This window comes from Micromys minutus (genome assembly GCF_963924665.1).
Source record: "Micromys minutus genome assembly, chromosome: 33".
In the NCBI taxonomy this organism is placed as follows: domain Eukaryota; kingdom Metazoa; phylum Chordata; class Mammalia; order Rodentia; family Muridae; genus Micromys; species Micromys minutus.
In genome coordinates, this window is record NC_137968.1 from 10235814 (window position 1) to 10257989 (window position 22176).

General features: G+C 40.1%; 1 protein-coding gene across 2 annotated transcripts in view; it reads right to left on the bottom strand.

The window, feature by feature from the left end:
• Positions 1–22176, bottom strand: part of SYBU (syntabulin) — a 71376-nt gene that overhangs the window by 29678 nt on the left and 19522 nt on the right. For both annotated transcript variants that reach the window (XM_080909370.1, XM_080909369.1), the window contains exon 3: positions 15876–16073. In XM_080909370.1, the coding sequence (XP_080765496.1) occupies positions 15876–16073 (198 nt within the window). The remainder of the gene's footprint in view (positions 1–15875; positions 16074–22176) is intronic.

Consider the following 22176-nt stretch of genomic DNA (forward strand, 5'->3'; position numbering starts at 1 on the left):
CAGGCCAAGACTTTCCCTGCCCAGCTAATCCGTCCCACCCCCTGTACAAACTAACTTTTCAATTCAAGTGTACTGAATGTTCTTTGCTCTCTCTGCCCCTTCCTTCTCCACCCCATGATGTTTTATGGAGAGAGAGAGAGAGAGAGAGAGAGAGAGAGAGAGAGAGAGAGAGAGAGAGAGAGAGAGCAGAAGAAGAAGAAGAAGGAGGAGGAGGAGGAGGAGGAGGAGGAAGAGGAGGAGAAGGAGGAGGGAGGGAGGGAGGGAGGGAGGGAGGCAGGGAGGGAGGGAGAGAGAGAGAGAGAGAGAGAGAGAGAGAGAGAGAGAGAGAGAGAGAGAGAAAGAGAGAGAGAGAGAGAGAACAGAAAAGCAGAGCCCTACAAACAATGAGAGCTACTTTCTTTATGGACACTGGAGAACTTTGGCATGGTAGCAAAAAGAAGGTAAGGAGGGTCTGGAAATGCCAGCAAGAAAATACCCCTAAGCAATCAGAACTTCTGTGACACTTGTGTGCCTTACATTTACAAGCACCCTGAAGAGGTAAAACAAGGTAAAACAAAGAACCGAGCCACCTGGAGCCAGTCACTACTACCTTGCCATCTAGGGGCACAGGAAGACCCCCTAGGCTCAACCATGCCTATTCACAAGCATCCCTTGAAGACCTACTAAGTGCAAGGTGTTGGGCAGAGAAAGAGAATGGAAAGGTAGAGAAAACATTGCTCTAGGGTTTTAAAAACGTACCTTTGCATTCCATATTCTTCAAGAATATGTGTTCAAGGTGGCAAAATTATCTTAAGTGTGAAAAAATCACACACACACACACACACACACACACACACACACACCCCACACACACATCTTGGTATAATGGTAATTGCTGCTGTGAAGCAGAGACTGGAATACAGGAAGAGAAGGCAGGTGTTCGTGGTGGCACTTCTTCAAATGGAAACAGGTAACTGTCATGTGCTCTAGCTCACATTCGTTTAAACATAATCCAGAGACCTGAATAAATCATAACATTTTAGTGGGCAACACTAGTGTGGAGCTGGGCTCAGCTCTGTTGTATGGTGGCAGAAGCTGATGGTAGAAATGCAGAGCCCTAACCAACTCTCAAGGTACAGGCTAGCCCCTTAAGGGGCTGCAGCTTTGGGTTGGGCAGCATGGAGACAGTGGTATACTCTGTAGACCCTCCAAGCATCTCTCTTTATGAACTCTCTTCTATGCTTATGTCTGGGATGCCTCACGGCTACTGCTGCTCAGGAAGAAAAGCATTGGATGTCAGGCTGTAAACCAGTATCAGGTTCTGGCGTAGCACCCACAGCTCAAGATTGGTCGGGCCTGCTCCTAGTCTTCAGCAGAAATCAGATCTTCCTGGAAGGGACCTGTGGAGCTGCTTATCTTAGTAGCTGAAGTGAGCATAAGAAACCAGACTCAGGACTATCTGGTTTCCATGAACAATGTCACCACTGCACCAGCCAAGGGAACACCCCTCCACTTGAACAGCCACAAGTTCCACTGTTGGAAAAGGACTCAGCATACGGAACTGTTAAATAAGACTGGCTAATGCTCCCGGGGGGGTCAACTAATGATGTGGCAGCAATCCAAACACCTAACATACAAACTGCGACAAGCTGCCCAGGCACATACATATGCATGCGTAGCATCAATGGGAAAAATAAGGGTGCTATTTTTTAGATCTGTAAAATAAAACTAAAACCTGCTTTGTTAGTAGGGATGATGTTAAAGCTTTAATTGTCTTGGAACATTAGAAAAGAGGCTTATTCTTACTAGATAATCTGAGTAATGTACATAGAAAATTATGCTCAGCAAAAGGTAGGTGGGGTGTGTGGACCTACATTGCTCCCGAGTTCGTAATCTTTAGAGCCTCCACCCCAACCCATTTTCTATTTAAGCAGACTGGTGATATAGTCCTTTTTACACACATCACATTCAACCCAGGGCAAAACAGATGGAAGACAGAGAATATGCCAGAGAGAAAAAGCAGAAACGAAAACGACAAAATGAAAATAGAGTTGCAAAGTACAATCTAGGTCAGCTCTTCATGTGCTTTAAAAAAAAAAGCACCAGCAGGCTCCGTGCATATGTGCATTTCTATTTTCATTCCATTTATTTATTTATTTACTTTTTAATTCAATGTCATACAGAATTAGCGCAAAAGAAAATCTACCAGCATGGGGCCTGTTTCTATACATACTAATCTGTCATTTCCTGTCCCCTTCTCCCTCACCATCCCCTGACCAGTCAACCTACTGCAATGGTTCCTTCTTTAAAGTACTTTATCCACTCCACTAACCATGAATGGAAAAATTTCAGAAAGTGAGATGAAGAGACTCGAGCCCGGATGTTAATTGTTACATATTCAATTCGTTGCACTAATATGAACTAGAACTGTGCCGTGGCTTAGCTTCGTTCCCCACCCCTCCGCTCTGTAAAAGCTTCAAAAGCCGCTGGGACCAGCAACACAGCTAAATGGACAGCGTTCCGTTATGCATGTGTAACTATCTAACAAAATACAAAGCGACATCTTTGAAGTGGACAGAAAGCCAAAATGGTTCACTTTGGGATAGTCACCTTCTCTGGTACACTGAAACTCACGACTCCCTTCAAGATGCCGAGTGCATGTAGATTCTTAGAACAGTTGATAGGCTGAAAAACTGTTCCAGCTGCTATCTAAATCCGCTCTTGACTGCTCTGTGCTGTCACACTGATGATGAATACTCTTACAGGAACCTTACACAATGCCACTAATATTTAGGGGATGCCACATGGTATCATTTTTGAAAAGAACCTTAGTTGATTGACAATGTTTTTATCTGCCCATTTTAGGTAAAGACAATGACATTTTGAAGTCAAATTAAAACACACACACACATACTACATACCATATACAGTACACACACATACACACACATACATACTACATACCATACACACAGTATGCACACACACATACATACTACATACCATACACACAGTACACATACACACATACATACAACATACCATATACACAGTACACACACACATACATAAAACATACCATACACACAGTGTACACACACACATACATACGACATACTATACACACAGTACACACACACACACACATACTACATACCATACACACAGTACACACACACACATACATACAACATACCATACACACAGTACACACACACATATACATACAACATACCATACACACAGTACACACACACACACATACATACAACATACCATACACACAGTACACACAGACACACATACCATACACATACATGCACACAGATGTACACACACACTCAAACTCACAGACATACCATATAGACACCATACACACCATCACATATCACATACTCACACCTTCACACACTACATGCACATACCCCCCACACACCTTATTTTCAAAAATCAAAAAAGAAAGAAAAATCCATTAGATACAGATGTACAGATTTCTGTTTCAACTGATGAAAATGGTGTTTATAAAATAAAATACACAATATTTGACCTAAAGCTTGACCCATGTGACAGGTTGGGAACATAATAGTCACCAGTACATTCCTGCTCTCAAGAGTAGGATGGTCTGCCATTTGGGCCAACAACCACTGTATGACTGACTGCTGGAAAACATGATACCAAATAGTATGTCCTCTGCTCAAGTGGCCATGAATAATGAGAAACAAAATAACTTTGTAATCTAGCACAATGTTCAGTTCTCTCTCTCTCTCTCTCTCTCTCTCTCTCTCTCTCTCTCTCTCTCTCTTTTACTCAATATCAGCATTGTATACTTCATGGCCCATTTTTGTTTTTGATTTGAAGGCATATGCCACATGCCTATTGAAGACATTTTAAAAATCTTAATTTTTAAGCTTTAATACTAGAGTCAGAGTAACATGTATATAGAAATTCTAATGTTTCTGCTAATAATTTTAACACCACAGGCATTAATCATTTGCCTTGCAGATGAAAGGCACGTTAAGATGACTCCCATGTTTTACAACAGTGAGAACTCAACCTTTACACTGTTGGAATGTACAGTAAAGAGCAACTCAGACAACACAAATAAAAAAAATCTATACTCCAACCCACGAAGAGTTTCTGAATTTCTACTGGGTACCATGGAAGAAAAGTAGATTAAAGTAGGTCACACAGGCGTGCCCTGAATATTTTTCATAGATAAACAGCAGACATGGGCATCTTTCACTAATCACAGAAGCTGACTCTCTCTCTCTCTTGATAATAAATGCATCACATCTCAGCCTACACAGAGGCCCACAGCAAACTGTGGGAGGTGCCAATTAGCGTTAATTGTAGTCATGCCTGCCTATTCCCATAGCTCAGACACTCCTAATGTCATGCAGACTATTTCCAAATGCACCATGCAATGCTCAGAGTAAAGAGAACGTGTTCAAATATAATCATCCAGAGTCATTTTGAACTTAAGTTTTTGGCATTGATTCACATACACAAAGTCACCAAAAGATGAAGTCATTGAAACATTTCCCATTTAGGCCATTAATGCCACATGTAGGTATTAAAGAAAAAAAAAACTTTAGTTATTGACACTGCATTCAGAATACCTAAATGGCAGAGTTCAAATTTGTTATTATATATTTTTATCCTATTACAATTAACTTCACACACACACACACACACACACACACACACACACAGAGCATATCCACTGTGATTCAATATAACCATTTACTTACTGTGACTAACAGTACTTACTAAGAAAGTAGGCTCCATAGACTTTCATGGCAAACACTGCCTCTGAAAGCAGCCTTCCGCCACAGGCTGGGGTATGTCTTTTGCAGAAATAGAGTATGTGCAGCTCATCTCTCAGTAGAGTACAATCTCAGAGTGGGGTATCCATGGAGACGGAGCCTCCTACATGTGTAGGGCAAGGAAGTTACTCTGCTGGGCACCATAGCAACAGGAGGCAGAGGGAGAAGTGGCCTATCAGGGAAGAGCACTGAGCCTTCTCCCTGGTGACTGCAGCATTTCAAATGAAAGCGTCGCCCTTGTGAATGGACACAAAGCATTTGCAGAAATACCAAATTGTCAAATGGAACCAAACGCTTGCACAACCGGCATAGCTAATCTCTGGTAACACTAGCACAAAGCAAGCAACTGTATTCCACACTGTGATTACAATGCCCAAGTGAATAAAGCCAGAAATGACACCAAACACATACGGTGCTTTAAATCCGATGGCAAGCATGGAACATTTTGAGGAGAAAGCTTGGGCTCTTTCTTCATGAATTGCGGCTAGTTAAGTATGCAGGTCACTTCATCCCGCTGCCAGGCAGAGAAGAGCAGGGAGCTCTGTTGTTCCGAGAAGGAGAAAATAAAATCCAGAGCTCTCTGGAACAACTGTAGGAGCGCTTTCCAAACAGGGGCTTTCTAGAAATAGACACTTCCATCAGAGTATTCCCTGAGATCAGGAAGACTCCTAACAAGACACTACGGATAACAGAAACCCAAAGGGAGGGGAGTATTCAAATGCCTGCAAGTTGTAATTTGTAAACTTCTCTTGTTTTCTGGATTGCAATGGAAGTGCTTACCTACTGAGCAAAGACGGTTTGTCAGGCAAGGGTTTCCACTGTCGCATAGCATTCTGTCTGACGCTGACATTGACAATTGCAAAGATGGAGGCTGTATACTTGCCTGCCAGAGTCACGTGGGGCTTAGGCGCTGTATTTTCTCTGCCACATGCCTCCCATCATTTATGAACCCCGTAGCACCAAGGAAAAGCTAAGTATTCATTATCATAACTGGGGAAAAGAGAACATTTTTTGACGTTATCATCTCCCTTCTGCTGGCCCTCTCTGACCTGCTCAAGGGTGACCTGGATCACCTACTTCAACATCTAAATATAGAGTACCTCCTTTCACAATTATCTCTCAAAGAAGCAGGACTCTTTGTATACTGAGCCTTCCCCAAGCCTCTTATTGCAGATCCTCATAATTACTTTCTTTGAACAGAAAGTGCCATTTGAAAACCACATGTCAGTCTGAAATGGTTCATGTCTGTGCTGGCTCAGGCCAATCTCAGAGCTCATCTGATGGGGTTTCTTCAAATAACATGAGAGTCTTGGGTGTTAAATATTTAAAAACCCACTTCCTTTTGCTTGGCTGTTGAGGTTATAATGTAATCACATCATTTTTCTTCCTCTTTCCAGATCCTCCCATAGCTCTCTTTGTTCTCTTTCAAATCCATGGCTTCTTTTCCATTAATTATCGCTGTTGTTTTTGTTGTAGTGGTGGTGTTGTGTATGTGAGTGAGTGTGCATGTGTGTGTGTTCACACATATTTCTAAGTATAACCTGTTTGGTCTGTCTAATATTACTTTTTTGTATGCTTTTGGAGATGACGGTCTGGTTTTGAATGGCCAGTTTGTATGCACTTTCCTAGGAAAGATGATCTATCTCTTTTCAGTATTCCTTAGTTACCTATAGTCCCTCATGTAGGGTTGAAGCTCTGGGGTCTTTCACCATCTACTTTGGCATGCTATTGCTGTCCCTGTTCAGCTCATGCTTAGGTGAGAAGGTCATTTTCTAATTATTCCTAAGGAATGATATCCCACTCATTTTAAGGATCAGTTGTAAGCAAGGCAGCAAGTGATTTGGTGTTGGGACCATGCAACCCTACACCTCTTGCTGTGCTATCTCAGGCATTGAATAGCTCTTGGTAGTGAAGGAATACTCAGATACCTACAGGATAAGAGAAAAGCCAGCTGTCCTTCTGCTATTCAGGGACACTATGACAACTTATTGACTATTTACTAATGCCATATCTATAGTCCCTTCTACAGTCCCTTCTTCTATGGTAACAGGTGCCCATGTGACTAAATAGTCCTGGGTTATAATTAGAAATGGCACATGGCCCCTCTTTATTTTATCCAAGATGACCAGGCACCTCCCATACCTCTGCCTGGTATGTCCCTTCCCTCTGCCTGGTATGTCCCATGGCAGGTAGTATGACCACTCAAGGAAGTTAAAGAGTTTAGCTTAGCTTAGCTGCCTTTCAGTCTGAATCGCCCAGACACCTAGCTGCTATTCTGCAATAGACAAAGACATATGAGTTTAATCAGTGTACTTGGGGTTAATAAAAACCTTCACCATCACAATAAGTGTAGGCTCATATAAACGACCTATGAGAGGAAGTGCAAGGCATGGATTCGAAATTGCTCTAACTTAAGAGAAATTAGGTCAAAGCAAAGATAATAATTTGACCTGAAAAAGTAAAAAGGTAGCCCAAGAGAGTAAAATAACCGAGGAAAACTCTTAAACATAAGTAGTTGGGATGGTGGGACACACAAGCACTTGTGAGTCAAAGGCAAGCACATCTTTGTGAGACCAAGATTAGCCCAAACTATGTACAAAGTCCCAGGTCAGCTAGGGCTATATAACAAGACCCTGTCTAAAAATTATATATATATATATATATATATATATATATATATATATATATATATATATATATATATATATATATATGATATGTTATATGTAAGGTCTTATATCTAAATCAATAAGACAGCATAAAAACTGACTCCATATATCCCAAACTCACTGGAGCTGGCATATCCAGTGCTGTTAAGAAAACGAGAGCCTTGAGCTAAGTCATCTATGCTGTGCTAGTCTGATTCCTCTTCATCCATCCTGCTCTTAGCCATCTGAGTTTTATACTCTGTTCAGTTACACTCCCAGGTAACTCAAGCTCCGCGAGCTACACGAGAAACCTCAAGCACATAAATCGAACATCTCTCTTGAGCCCTGACACGGCCACCCATCACTCTGACAACAGACTTCACCTACTGGACTCTTTCCTCGCTCACTATTCTGTCAGCCACTCATGCAAGACTCTGAGCTGGACAGGACAGCCACAGTGCTTAATCTCATGACATCTGCCTTTCCTAGGACACTAGCCTTGTTTTACTTCCTCACAACTGAAACTTACCTCAGTAGGCCCCTATGTTTCCTCTACATCCTCACCTTTAAGTTGGGTAACATGAGAGCACACAGCACATCCTTCTCTCCTCTTTTCTATTCACTTAATGAGAATGCTGACAGCACTTTGAAAATAGCTCAGAGATGTGCATCAAGGGAACGGTCAAGCTAGTGGATGTATAGCCAGGGTGCAAATCTAGGTCTAGCAGAAACCTCTTCTTAGTGATAAGCTGAGGACCCCTCCCTCTTTAAAGTCTCATGTAGGGTAGTCACCTCTATGAAATGCTACAAAGATCCTGCTGAACATATTATAGCCATGTTTCAGAAGCTAACCCCTGGTTGGTACCATGAAAACTATTTACTGTTGACTATTAGTAATGCCCTGATTCAGGTCATGTGGTAGAATAATTTTACTACCTGATTTTCCCAAGGTAACAAACTGTGTTGCTAAACACATAAATTTTTGTAAACCACTGTACTAGCATAACTGAACACTACACAACAAATGCACTTGTGAAGAAAAACAATAGACTGAGGTCACTGGTACCTCTATCCAAGCCCACAGTACCTTCACAAGGAGCCTCTAACTACCCTCTCTCTGGATTTTGGGTAATGTGACCTGTGATGACTAGTTTTCGCTGTCAACATGACTACGTCTGGGATTAACTGAAACCCAAGCAGCTAGGCACACCTGTGAGGGGCTTTTCTTTGTTGGGTTGAGATGGAACATCTATCCTAAGCCTGGATCATTATCGGTCAGATCCATACTCACTCTGGGCCACCATAACAGTAGAAGGAAGCCTTTTCTTTTTGTCTGCTTAGCCTCACCCTCACTGTCAAGTGCATCAATCGTGAGCCATTCCTTTACTTGTGTTAAAACCTACCGTTTAAAGATTCCAACCTCGGCGGAAAACTGGCAGCTCTCTAGGACTTCCTTGGGATTCCAGCACCAGACCAGGGCTACTGAGACATCTAGTCTTGTGCATAGAACAAGTACTAGATTATTGGCTTTTGCATCAGGACAGCTATTGTTGGGCTACTCAGATTAGAGCCTGTAAGCCACTATAATATATATATATATATATATACATACACATGTATATATATGTATATATACACACACATGTATATATATATGTATATATACACACACACATATATACATATATATACATGTACGTAAACACACACACGTATATGTAAATTAGTGCATTGCATCAGGGTATTTCTTTAGAGAATTTTGACTGATAACACACTCCTCCGCTCTTGTTACCACAGGATGCGGGACTGGCTCCAAACCATTATAACTATGTATTTTTTACCAAGCAGGCAAGAACTGGAAATCCTTAAGTATTTCTATTCTTCTGCAGACACACTCTTCAATAACTGTTTCTCCACTTATTGGTGGAAATACAAAGCCCAACCTAACACACACACATACATGATTATAGCTCTTGGTTTACAAGTATGCATATGAAAGATGTTTCCAAGTTTATGTCTGTCACGCTGAGGACTGAAAAATAAGCTCAGTGGTGGGTGTAGACGGCTGTGGCTTCCTCCAAGTATGAGAGACCTGCGTGGTTTCTTCGATGCATTAGAGTATGTAGTGAGCATCTGGCAGACCCCAACTCAGTGACTGCGAACATTGGCCATGCAATAAATCCCAGGAGACTGGGTTTGGACAGCAGTTGTCTTCTAGAGGAGGATTATGATTCATTAATTCTTAGGGGTAGCCCATTAAGGTCCATTTGGCGCCATTATTTTGACTGAGTACGTCATCAAAGGCACAGATGGGAGAAAGGCGTGAGAGTAAATATGTAAACCAGCCGCAGAGATAAACACTTAAGTGTGCTCATTACATCCATGTTTGATGCTGCTGTTTAGGCCCTGCTGGGATTTTATGAAATGATCTACAACAAAGCATTATCTGCTGTATTCTGTGTGAACATTTTATCTCAGCATGAGAACTTCAGAGTCCCATTTTATAATAACTTCAAATACTCTCTTGGACAAAGTAATGATCTCCCTTTAAGAATCCTAGAAATTAGGTAGAGGTCCTGTCTAATGTTCCAGCTTTGTTTTGTTGTAATAAAATATTTGTCCAAAAGCAACTTAGGAGAAAGAAAGGCTTGTTGTGTTTTTAATTCTAGGTAACAGTCTAGCATTCAGGAAAGTAGGTCAGGAACCTGGAACAGAAGCCATGGAGGATGTGACTTACTGGCTTGCTCTCTGGCTCATGCTGAGCTGGCTTTCTTATGTATCCCAGTCCCACCAGCCTATGGATATTACCACCCAGAGTGGGCTAAGTCACCCTTCCCATATAAGTCATGAATAAAGGTAAACTCTCACAGACATTGACACATCCCAATCTGATCCAGGCAATTCTTACTCTGGGAAGAAGGTTCCCTCTTCCCAGGTGACTTTAGGTCATATTAATTTGGCAGTATAAACCAAGCAGGACATCTAGAAAATGGTAGACTGAATTACATCACCAACCATTCTCACATTCACATTTACTTCTCATTCTCTCTTTCTCTCGCTCTCCCACCAAACATGGATGTAATGAGCACACTTAAGTGTTTATCTCTGTGGCTGGATTACATGTATGTGTATATATGTATGTGTGTGTGTGCATGTGTATATATATGTATCAGATAGATGTCTTTGTATTCCTTGTATTTGATTCTCTCTCTATATATATGTATACATATATGTGTGTATAATAGTCATAGCAGCTAATTCTGTACAGAATGGCTTCACTCATAATTAAGTGAAAATAACTTAGGACCTTGGCATTTCTTTAATCTCTGTGGCTGGTTTACATCCTATCTTCTTCATTAATTATACTGGTTTGCTTCAAAACTGCTTATGTTCAACCTTCTGAAAATAACTGGTCATCAGCTAGTGATTACCTTTTACCTATATTGATATAATCAGATATAGGATATATCAGATATATCAGATAATGTAAAATAATAAGGAATTTTAGAAATGTATAAATAATATATGTTTATATATAATATACATATATATTTATATCTTATACCAATATATCTTTGTGAAATTTTCACACTGCTCCACTCTATCTAAAATTACATTTTTGGAGGCAGATCTTACAACTTCTCTAATGGTTAAAAGTAAGGGGTATAGTTACCCCATTCAAAACCCATTTATTAGCTCTGTGACCTAGGATGAGTTACTAGACATTTTTTTATTTTATTGTTCCTAACTGCAAAATATAGAATAGGAACATCAATTTTTTTGTACCAATGTTAAAATTAATTAAGCTAAGATCTTGGAATTTTGTCAGGACAGTGAGTATTTAGTAAAACTCTCAGCTTTTCTTTCCATTAGTATTATTGGCTGTAATGGTTTATATATGCTTGACCCAGGGAGTGGCACTATTAGAAGGTGTGGCCCTGTTGGAGTAGGTGTGTCACTGTGCGTGTGGGCTATAAGACCCTCATCCTAACTGCCTTGAAACCAGTCTTTCACTAGCAGCCTTCAGATGAAGATGTAGAACTCTCAGCTCTGCCTGCACCATGGCTGCCTGGATGCTGCCATGTTCCTGCCTTGATGATAGTGGACTGAACCTCTGAACCTGTAAGCCATCCCCAATTAAATGTTGTTCTTATAAGACTTGCCTTGGTCATGGTATCTGTACACAGCAGTAAAACCCTAACCAAGACACTAGTAATCAGCCATATTTCAGAATGCTGTGTAATCCCCAAAGTACATTCAACTTGACGTATTTCCCCTTATCTATTTCAATGTCAGAAACAGATTTTAGTCTGTGCTTGAGGTTATATTTTGCTGCTGCAGTCTTTTGCTTATAGCTGACAAGATGTGAGGAAATAACTCCATGCAAAAGAGTACAAAGAGTGGAAAGTTGAGCTAGTGTCCATGTAGAGCCTTCACCCATACAGACTAGTGTTTGTGGTGCTGGAAGACATTCTCAAGACCACCAAAAAAGAAATGTAAATGGCAACCCAGCTACAAATCCTCCAATCTACACTGGAGACCTGTCTGCAAGGTGAGCTGGTACAATGGTGGCACAAAGCTAAGGGAGCAACCAACCAATGTCTGATTGGCTTAATGGCCCACTCCACGAGATGGAACCCATTCCCAGCACTGCTTAGGGAAAAACCAAATACTTCTATTCTGATAAAAGAATGTGGCCGTAAAATGATTCCTAATAATATTCTGCTATATTCATAGATGATCATCTCCCTCGGCCGTCATCAGGAAAGCTCCTGCTTACAATAAATGGAACAAATACAGAGACTTACAGAGTTCAAAGAGAGAGACCTTATAATACTCAGTCCTAAATAATATCTGCTTCCCCTCCAAGCTGTAACACTAAATATTTTTATCAAACCCGCTCTGCTCAGACCCTGAAAGGATAGAAGACACCAAGGAAATAAACCCTTCTAAAGACAACTGGCCCCTAAAACATATAAACTTACAGACTGTGGCAGCATGAGCCCACACAGGTCTAAGCCACATGAGGTCTCAGCTGAGAGGAGAATTAGATAGATGCCCCAATCTCTAACCCAGAAATTATCTACAACTGGTAACTCTCACAAAGAAAAGAAATAGTTTTCTACAGCCGTCACCGGGATACAAACGACTCTTGATAGCAGGCCCCATGCCCTGCCGTAGATGACCAACACAAAATGAACTCAATGGCACGTTTGGAGGGTCTTTGTGTATATATTTTGGTTTCCAGTTGGTTTTGCTTTTTTTTTTAATTGAATTTCTGTGTGTGCAAATGTGTGTGTGCCTCTTCATCTATTTTTGTTTTTTGCACATTTTCTTTAACTGGTTTTCTTCTGTTTTCCTTGTTCATTTTGTACTGTTCTAGTTCGCTTTTATTTCTTTATTTTATTGTTTTTTTTTTTTTTTTTTTTTTTTTTTTTTTTAGATGCCTCTTTGTTTTCTAATGAGAGAAAGAAAGAGTGTGGGTCTGAATGCAAGAGCAGGTGAAGAAGATCTGGGAGCAGTTGGGAGATGGAAAACTATGTAATCATTCCTATTTTAAAAACAAACAAACAAACAAAAACAAACACAACACAACCAGATGGCAGTTATAAACCCAAGGTGGTGGCTGATGCTTGGAGTCTTGGCACTTGGGAGGCTGAGGCAAAAAGAATGCAGTGAGTTCAAGACCCACCTACATACTAAAAAGGAATTCCAATTCCAAAGAGGCAACAGGAAGAGCTGCACCTAGAACTGCACTTGGGCTTGCACCTGGAATTGCACCTGGAGCTACAGCTGGAGCTACACCTGGAGCTACACCTGGAGCTACACCTGGAGCTACACCTGGAGCTACACCTGGAGATGTACCTGGTATGCTAACTTTCAGGTCTGGGCTGGTGCTCTGGCAGCAGAGGTTGTAAGAATGGATTCTGGTAAGTAGCCAAATAGTAATTTCACTTCACTGAACTAATCCTGAAGTAGAAACAATAAGAAACACACTGTGTAAAGAAAGAGTGATCACTAACCTAGTTGGTACTTTTTTCGGGTTTTCTAGCAAATGCCTCTTGGATGTGGGAAATCTCTTTCTTTCTTTCTTTCTTTCTTTCTTTCTTTCTTTCTTTCTTTTTTTTTTTTTTTCTTCTAGAAGTAACCAATCCTGGGCCATTGTTTTGAGGTTATTATAGTTCAGCCAACCAAGTCTCTAATTTCAGTAGCTGGTGATATCTGATGCCTGGGCTAAGGAGATACAGCGGCATCTTTCAAATGCAGATTTCAACATTTCAGCTTCTGGGTAGATGTCTTGGCCCTGACCACTCTTAACCCTTCAGTGGCCTCTAGTGGTTTTTCCTCTTATTATTCCTGTTTGTTTAAATTGTGTAATTTTGCCCACTCCCCATCTTCTAATCAATCTGTGCACAAAGATTCTAGTACTTCAATTTGTAAAATAGTGACAGTGGAATTCTTCCTCTTGGGGTTAAGATATTCTCCAAGTAATGAATCAGCAACCACAAGGGGCTCTGCAATATTTGAATGGACTTGAAGCAAACCAAGTAGGACTTTTACTTCTGGGTAAAATGGTTTAAAATCCTGACCGCACGCTACAACAGGTATAGGGTATGTGTGGGTGGATGAGAGGGGGTAGTGAGTGTAACCACCTGATTCTTTAGAAAGCCACCTGGGAAGAAGGCATCCACTCCTTTCTTTTTGGTTTGTCATTACATTTATCATCCTGTGCTCTGCCTTGAATTACAAACTCCCTCAAAATGGGGTCACACATGATTATCACCTTCATATTCCCTTCCCTCTGAACTCCTTTTACAAAGAACACAATCCTTTTCCCACCGAAGCCTTGACTGGACACTTAGCTCATGATGGACACAGACGCATCCTCCAGTGGTTTTCGGAACAGGCATGAAAGAAAGACCAGAAAGTAAGATTCATCATTTGACGGTACCCTGGGAATGCTTTGCTTCATTCTTTGATGCAACTTTTAGTTAAATCTGCATGGTTAGTAAACAATAGAAGCCAAAATGACAGATGGCCTCTCGGAAGTTTCCAGAAGGGTTTTCCTGCCGAGGGCACCTCAGGGCTCTGTTGGCAAAGAGCAGGTTTGTTTGCTTCCTTATTCACCTTTCCAAGCCCATCCTGATCCCCTGGCAGGTTCTCTGCCCGGGTCACATCACAATCCCAGTGACCATTATTCGTTCCTTATGTTACTGACCTCAGACCATTTCAGGGACTACTTTTTGAGGTAGGAACAGCAATGTTCCCAAATCTAGAGCAATGGGCCTAAAATTAGATGGGCTTTGGTTACTTAATTTTAAAGAGTCCCCGACCCCCACCGTGATAGCCACTAATTGCTTGCTATTTTTGTAATCTGGTATTGGTTTTAATGAGTTGCCTCTTTAAAAAAGTAGAACATACATCTAGAGCTGAAAGTCAGCTTTGGCTAAGGGTCTTAGGGGGCTGTGGATAACAGACAGCTTTATTTTAACCCGAGAGCAGGACCTCCCGAGCTTTAACAACCCATGTCTCTGCATTTTATTCATTGTAAGAGTTATCCAAGGGCCTTGCTTCCTGGATTTCCTCTCTTTATATTTATGAGACGGATGGGCTTACTCAGCCCAAAGGTCAGAGACAACGCAGGCCATTTTTCTAGTACAAGGAATTTACTGTACAGAGTTGGGCTCCATCTAAAAGCAGCAGGGGCTCTCACAGTGATGTTCAAGACTGTAGTTGGCTGAGAAAATACAAGTTAAAAAGATCAAGAAAAGATTTGTGCCTATGAGCAAGGAAATCAGAAGTTTTGTCTCCAGCGATACCTTTGCTCAAAGGTCATTAAATCAGGATTCACACATCTTAATAAACCAGATCAAACAAACATACATACAAAAACAAACCTTTTCTATGATGGTTACATACTTTACTTAATTACTAGCAACTATTGCATTAAATTTTACATGCTACATTCTTTAGAAAGGTTCCTGGGTGCAAGTCATTTCTGATTTGATAGGCAGGGTTCAGATAAAAATTTCTCTTACTACACTACGTCTCCTTGAATGAACAACAAACCAATTCATTATCCAATACCAAATGGTTATCCCTGAAAACATATATACATATAATATTATACAGACTAAGCAGATATATTTAGATGTATGTATATAGACACATATATGTATATAAAAACAGTTAATGAAATAAAAAGCCATTAATTTGAAAAGGAGCAAAGAGACATATAAGAGAGGGTTTGGGACAAGGAAAGGAAAACAGAAATTTAACTATATTGTAATCTCATATTTAATTACATATAATTAATTATACATATATACATGTATTTAATTATATGTAATCTCATATAATTATATTAATCTCAAGAAACAAAAGAAATACATTTTAAAATATGAATAGTAAGGGTACTTACCTGGCTTTATGATGCCTCCCTTGGATTCTTTTTTATAACGAGCCGACTGAATACCCCCTTCACCGGCCATCCCAATTCTGCATTTCTTCCTGGGATAGTCTTCATTGCTTCCAGGGCAAAATCCAACGGGACTGTGTCCTGTGTCTGAGGGAGTCTTCACAGGGGATACTGACTGGCTGCTGGGACAACCTGTGTCATCTAGGAGACAGAAGTCCATGAGTTCTGAGTCATGGCACAGGGACGCCAGCTATGCAGATTTCACACGCTCATGAATGAGTCGCTTGTAGGACCCAAATACACTAGGCATGACTCTCCTATTAGAAGCCTTCTTTTTTTTTTTTTGTTTTTTTTTTGTTTTTTTGTTTTTGTTTTGTTTTGTTTTGTTTTGTTTTCCCAGACTCACATTTGCAAATAAAATATTATCTTAAGGAAACACTTTAAAGATATACCACCTTAGAGTTTTCTGTGACAAAACACCATGACCAATGAGAAAGTTGGGAGGAAAGGGTTTAGTTGGATTACACTTCCATATTGCTTTTCGTTATTGAAGGAAATTAGGACAGGAACTCAAACAGTTCAAGGTCCTAGAGGCAGAAGCAGATGCAGGAGCCATGGAAGGGTGCTGCTTACTGGCTTGCTCAGTCTGTTTTCTTTCTCTTTCTTTCTTTCTTTCTTTCTTTCTTTCTTTCTTTCTTTCTTTCTTCCTCCTTCCTTCCTTCCTTCCTTCCTTCCTTTCTTTCTTTTCTTTCTCTCTCTTTCTTTCTTTCTTCCTTCATTTCTTCCTTCTTCCTTTCCTTCCTTCCTCCCTGCTCCCTCTCTCCTCCCTCCCTCCTTTCCTTCTTTCCTTCTTTCCTTTCTTTCTTTCTTTCTCTTCGTTTTTAATTAAATTTTAATTGGGTATTCTCTGCATTTACATTTCAAATATTAACCCCTTTCCCCCCACTCCCTCCCTCCCTCCCACTCCCCTTGTTTCCATGAAGGTGCTCCCTCTCCCAACCATCCTCTCTACCTCAGTGCCTTGGCGTTCCCCCACACTGGGAAAACACACATCCACTGGACCAAAGGCCTCTTCTCCCATTGATGCCAGACAATGCTATCTTCTGCTACATATGCAACTAGAGCCATGGGTCTCTCCATGTGTGCTCACTGGTTGGTGTTTTAGTCTCTGGGAGTTCTGGAGAGTTTGGTTGACTGATAATGTTCTTCCCATGGGGTTTCAGCTCCTTCAGTTCTTTCTCTAGCTCTTTCATTGGGGTCCCTGTGTTCAGTCTGATGGTTAGCTGCAAGCATCCTCAACTGTATCTGTATGACTCTGGCAGAGCCTCTGAGGAGGTATCCATATCTAGTTCCTGCCACTAAGCACTTTTTGTCAGCCTGCTTTTCTATCAGCCAGGGATGGCACCACCCACAATGCACTGATCACTAATTGAGAAAATGCTTCACAGCTGGATCTCATGGAAGCATTTTCTCAACAGAGGCCTTTTCCTCCCCAATTGCACTAGCTTGTATGAAGTTGACACAAAACCAGCCAGTCATATACATTATAATCCTTTACATCATAAAGATTTCTGTCACATACATTATTTTATTCAAGGCATATGTCTACTTGAATATTTTATATGGTATAATCTTGGTTCATATTTGTCCACAGACTTTAGTTTTGAGTTCTGTTTGTCTGTTTTTGTGGTTGAGACAAAGTCTCACTAGGTTTCCCTGGATGTCCTGGAACACATGGAAATCCATCTTCCCCTGTCTCCTAAACACTGTGACTAAACACGTGTGACGCTGTGTCTTGCTGACCGCAGGCGCTTGAATGGGGTAAATAATTTAACATTCAGAAGAAAAACTCAAGGCAATTAGCATGCACTTTTCTGAACTGTGTTGGGAAAATAAAATTACGTAAATATTACTGACATTGCCTAAGCTTTATGATCACATGGCCCATCGTCTGGTTAGTAGAATTTCCAGTGAGCGTCTTTTAGAAGTTCAAAGAAGCAGAAAGATGTTATCTTATAAGCACATATACCCAGCTAAAATAGTCCAAACAGATCCACTCCTACCTGTAGTAAACGGGACAAATAAATACTAAGTTTCTTTATAGCTAAATATAACTAAGGTGGTTCATTGTATTGAGCCAATGTGTACGTTACATGGTGATTCCTGAAGAGGCCTACCGTGCAACAGAAATCCCATTGTTTTCTCTTATAAATGTTTTTTGTATTTATTAAAGTATTTAGGATGTCTGATTCATTCACTTAGGCTCTGAGAATTGCACAAGAATTTAGGGCCAAATGGATGTTAATTTAACATATATATACTCAGCCAAATAGTAGATTTTTTTTTATTACTGGACCCTTTTTTACAAAGTATTGATTTCAAAATTGCTTTGCCAATTTAGCAAAAGATTGTAAATTGATGGACACCACTAATAATTGTAGAACTGTTGAGTTTTTATGAGAATTAAAGTACCCAGAGTGATGGGCCATCTACCATAGGCTATCCTGGGTTTCCATAGCTGAACTTAGTACAGAACAGAAGTTGGGCTAAATTAAATCCAAGAACTGCATGAACCATGCCTAGGCTTTCTCTAAAAAGGGGTTGCCATTGCTTCATTTCTGCTTTCTACTTCATTTTTATTATGAAATACCCTAGTTCCTGGAATAAAATTAACTTGGCACTGCAAGACAATGTATTATTTACTGCTTTTTATTGTTTGAACTTTTGGACACCAAAGTTTACTTTTCATGGGAATCTCCACTGTTTGTTTCTAGCAGTGAACAGTAGTTAGCGCACTGTGTGTGCAAATGTGCTACAACCTTCCTTAGTTGCTACTGACTTTTGGTCCTGTGTTCCAGAGGTGAGCCCCTTTCTGGGCTATGACTGTCCCATCGAGTCCCACCCATGCCTTCTTCCCTCCCCCATCTGCATGACCTTGTTTCAGAGCTCCTCTCAGGGTGCAAATCTGCTTACTGGGTCAGACTCCAACAATTAAAACATCTATCTGTACATTGCCCAAGAGAAACTTTTCTCACTCCAGTGCAGATAAACTCTAAATGAATGTAGTCCAAGCACTCAAAATTGCCTACTGCCTTTGCAATGATTTATTTGTGAATCAGACCCACCAATTTCTTCTAAAAAAGTTACTGTATCCAGATAAATAAAAAACTATGCCTTAGAATGTCTTTTTAATTTTTTTCTTGAAAGTACACAGAATCAATGAGATAAAATTAAGTTGTTTTTTTTTAGTTGAAAAATGAGTGTCTAGAAAAGCCTTTGAAATTATGTTTTAAATGAATAGGAAACAAACATGTTTTGCTTGGTTCTATGACATTCTTCTGGAGTAAAAAAAAGTGTATAGCAGAGCATCATTTTTAATACTTGTGACTTCACCAGCTGCTGGGATTAAGTGCTATCTGTGATCTAGGTAAAATTTAGGATTTGGCACTTGGGGCACTATGGGAGATGCAGTAACAATTTTTTTCACCTGGAGTTTGCATTTACAGCCTTTACAGCCTAACTCCAGGAGAAGGGATGGAGAAGATAAATATATAAGTCAATCTTGGACTCTGGGTACCTCCTAAAAACATTTTATCACTATCTACCATGGTTGGGAAAACAACAGCCATAGGAGATAGGGGTTTTCCTAACAAGTATGTATCAAATTTTGGCACTGGAGGGGCTCATTATTTGGGCTACTCTGCAACCTGATTCACTTTCCAAAAAAGCCAAAGGGAATTTGTGTATATCACCACATCTGCATATGTTGTCTCAATGAGAAGTAAATGCAAACACACATGTAAAAGATCAATAAGTTCTCACAGTGGCCTGCACTATCTGCCTGATTTTTCTAGTGGAACCCGCACTTACTAAGGAATGTAACCCTGAGAGAACAGATCTAACACTTTTGTTACGGTCGGGATAGACTGAGAACTTCTCGTGCCAAAGAATCACCTGGTTACCAATGTTACCTGAGGGATTTCCTTTGTGCAGCCCTGAAGGAAAGATCATCCTGTCAAGCCATGTTGGGGCGATTTGTCTGCTCTTACCAGTTTGGGAGAAGGTTATACTTTCAAAATTCTGTACAAAATACTCTCAGTTGTCAATTACAGCCATATTCTAAGAACAGCAAAGCCAAGCTGCTGACCTTTGGGTTTATATTCAATCCTACAGTTGTGACCTGACATTAAGATCCAGTATACATTAAAGAGATATATACTTATCGGGGGCTAGAGAGGTGGCTCAATGGTTAAGAACACTTGCTGCTCTTGGAAAGGACCTAGGTTCTATTCCTAGCACCTACACAACAATTCATAGTACTCTGTAGCTCTAGTTCTAGGAGATCTGATGCCTTCTTCCGATCTCTGTGGGTACCAGGCATACACGGTACATATGTGTATATACTATATATATGTAGGTACACATAAAAATAAATCTTTAATAAGACATTAGTTACTAGGTCTACTATACTTATTAAATGGGAGTGAGCCTTCTCTTTCCCACTGCTACTGACAGCTAAACTTGCCTGCATAATCAATAAAGTGACAATCATGTATTTATAACTGGAATGTTTATTGCTTTCATTAATATGAAGAAATTATTAATGGTAAAAACTTCTAAATAACAGAAACGAGGGGAGTATTTCTGAGCAGGAAACTGAAGAAATCCTTACACATGCATGCACATGTTAATGTACACATAAAAGTTTTGATTGTGTAAAATTATTCAGAATGCCAGTCATAGATCAAGTGAGGCTTCAGAAGAGGCTGTGGACGATTGTTGGAGGGAAGGAATTGAAAACACACACTATGCAGCTGAATGTTTACATTTCTTTGATTCATAGTAGGTATACCTATTCTAGAGCACTTGATAAAAAACTATGGGCAAGAACAATTCAGAGGAGGGAAGGGTTTATTTTAGCTACCCTTCCAAGTCAGTGGGTCATGAAGGGAGTCAACAAAGGAAACCAAACAGAAGATATGGAAGAAGACTGCTTCCTGATTCACTCAGTGGCTCATGTTCAGCTGGCTGTCTTATACAACTCAGCACCGCCTGCTTAGGAATGGTATAGTTGTCTGGGGCTTCCTATGTGGATTAGCAATCAAGAAAATGTTCCCAGGCCAATATGACCCAGGTAACCTTCAGCTGACATTCAGTCTTCCCACGTAACTCTAGGTCGTGGCAGGTTGGCAATAAAAACTAACAAGCTTAGCTCCTGTATTTTAAAGAACCACTTTACACAATGCGATTCATTTAAAGGTATGGGGTAATTTCCATCGGGGGTCTATGATTTGAATTCCTACTAGATAGGTCCAGGATGGCCACTGTTAGAAACTAGGTAAAAGCAAGTCTGATTAAGAGTATACCTAAGTGATCACCAGCTACAATGAGGCGGAATAATTTAAATTTTCTGTTTAATTTATATATTAAGAAATGGGTGTACCAATCTTGGTGTCACATACCTAAAATTAGAGCACTTCACAGGCTAAGTCAGGGGCCAGGCAATGGTGGCACATGCTTTAAATCCCAGCAGTCTGGAGGTAGAGGTACAGGCAGGTGGATATCTGAGATTAAGTTGAGCCTGGTTTACATAGTGAGTTTCAGGACAGCCAGAGCTATACAGAGAGACCTTGTTTCAAAAAAAATCAAATCAAGCTAAAGCAAGCAAAAAAAAAAAAAAAAAAAAAAAAAAAAAAAAAAAAAAAGCCCTAAACAAACCAATGCCAAGGCAGGAGAACTACCAAGGTACTTCTGGAATTGTTATTGTTGTTGTTATTGTTGTTGTTGGTGGTGGTGGTGTGATTGGTCAGTTGTCTAGCATCTATCCAAATGGAATTAAGAGCAGGGGAAAAATACTGAGAGTCCCAGGAATCCGTGGAAGTTGCTGTTTATATAAGGCTGGTAACAGAGAAAGAAACACCCATAGAGTAGTTTCTGCACTGTTGATTGAGAGAAAACGTCCTTAAGGCCAGTGAAGATAGCTGGGGGGAACTGGGAGCTACAGTTAAAATTATATGGCTGCCTACCTGCATAGAAAATGTATGTTTATTTATTTTATAAAGTAATTTTAATCTCATTTTAAGTGTGCCGTGGGAATTTAAAAAATTAAAGAAATTTAGAAAATCATCTGATGATGTTAAAACTTTAATTGAACTTGACAATTCTAAGATTAGGACTCAGTACGTATGAGTGAATAAATAATAAAAAATGGTAATTGTCACCTAGCCAAAAAAAAAGAACCATTTTGCCTATTTGATTACTTAGATTAAAAACCATAACAGCAAATATGCTTTACTTGCTAGTT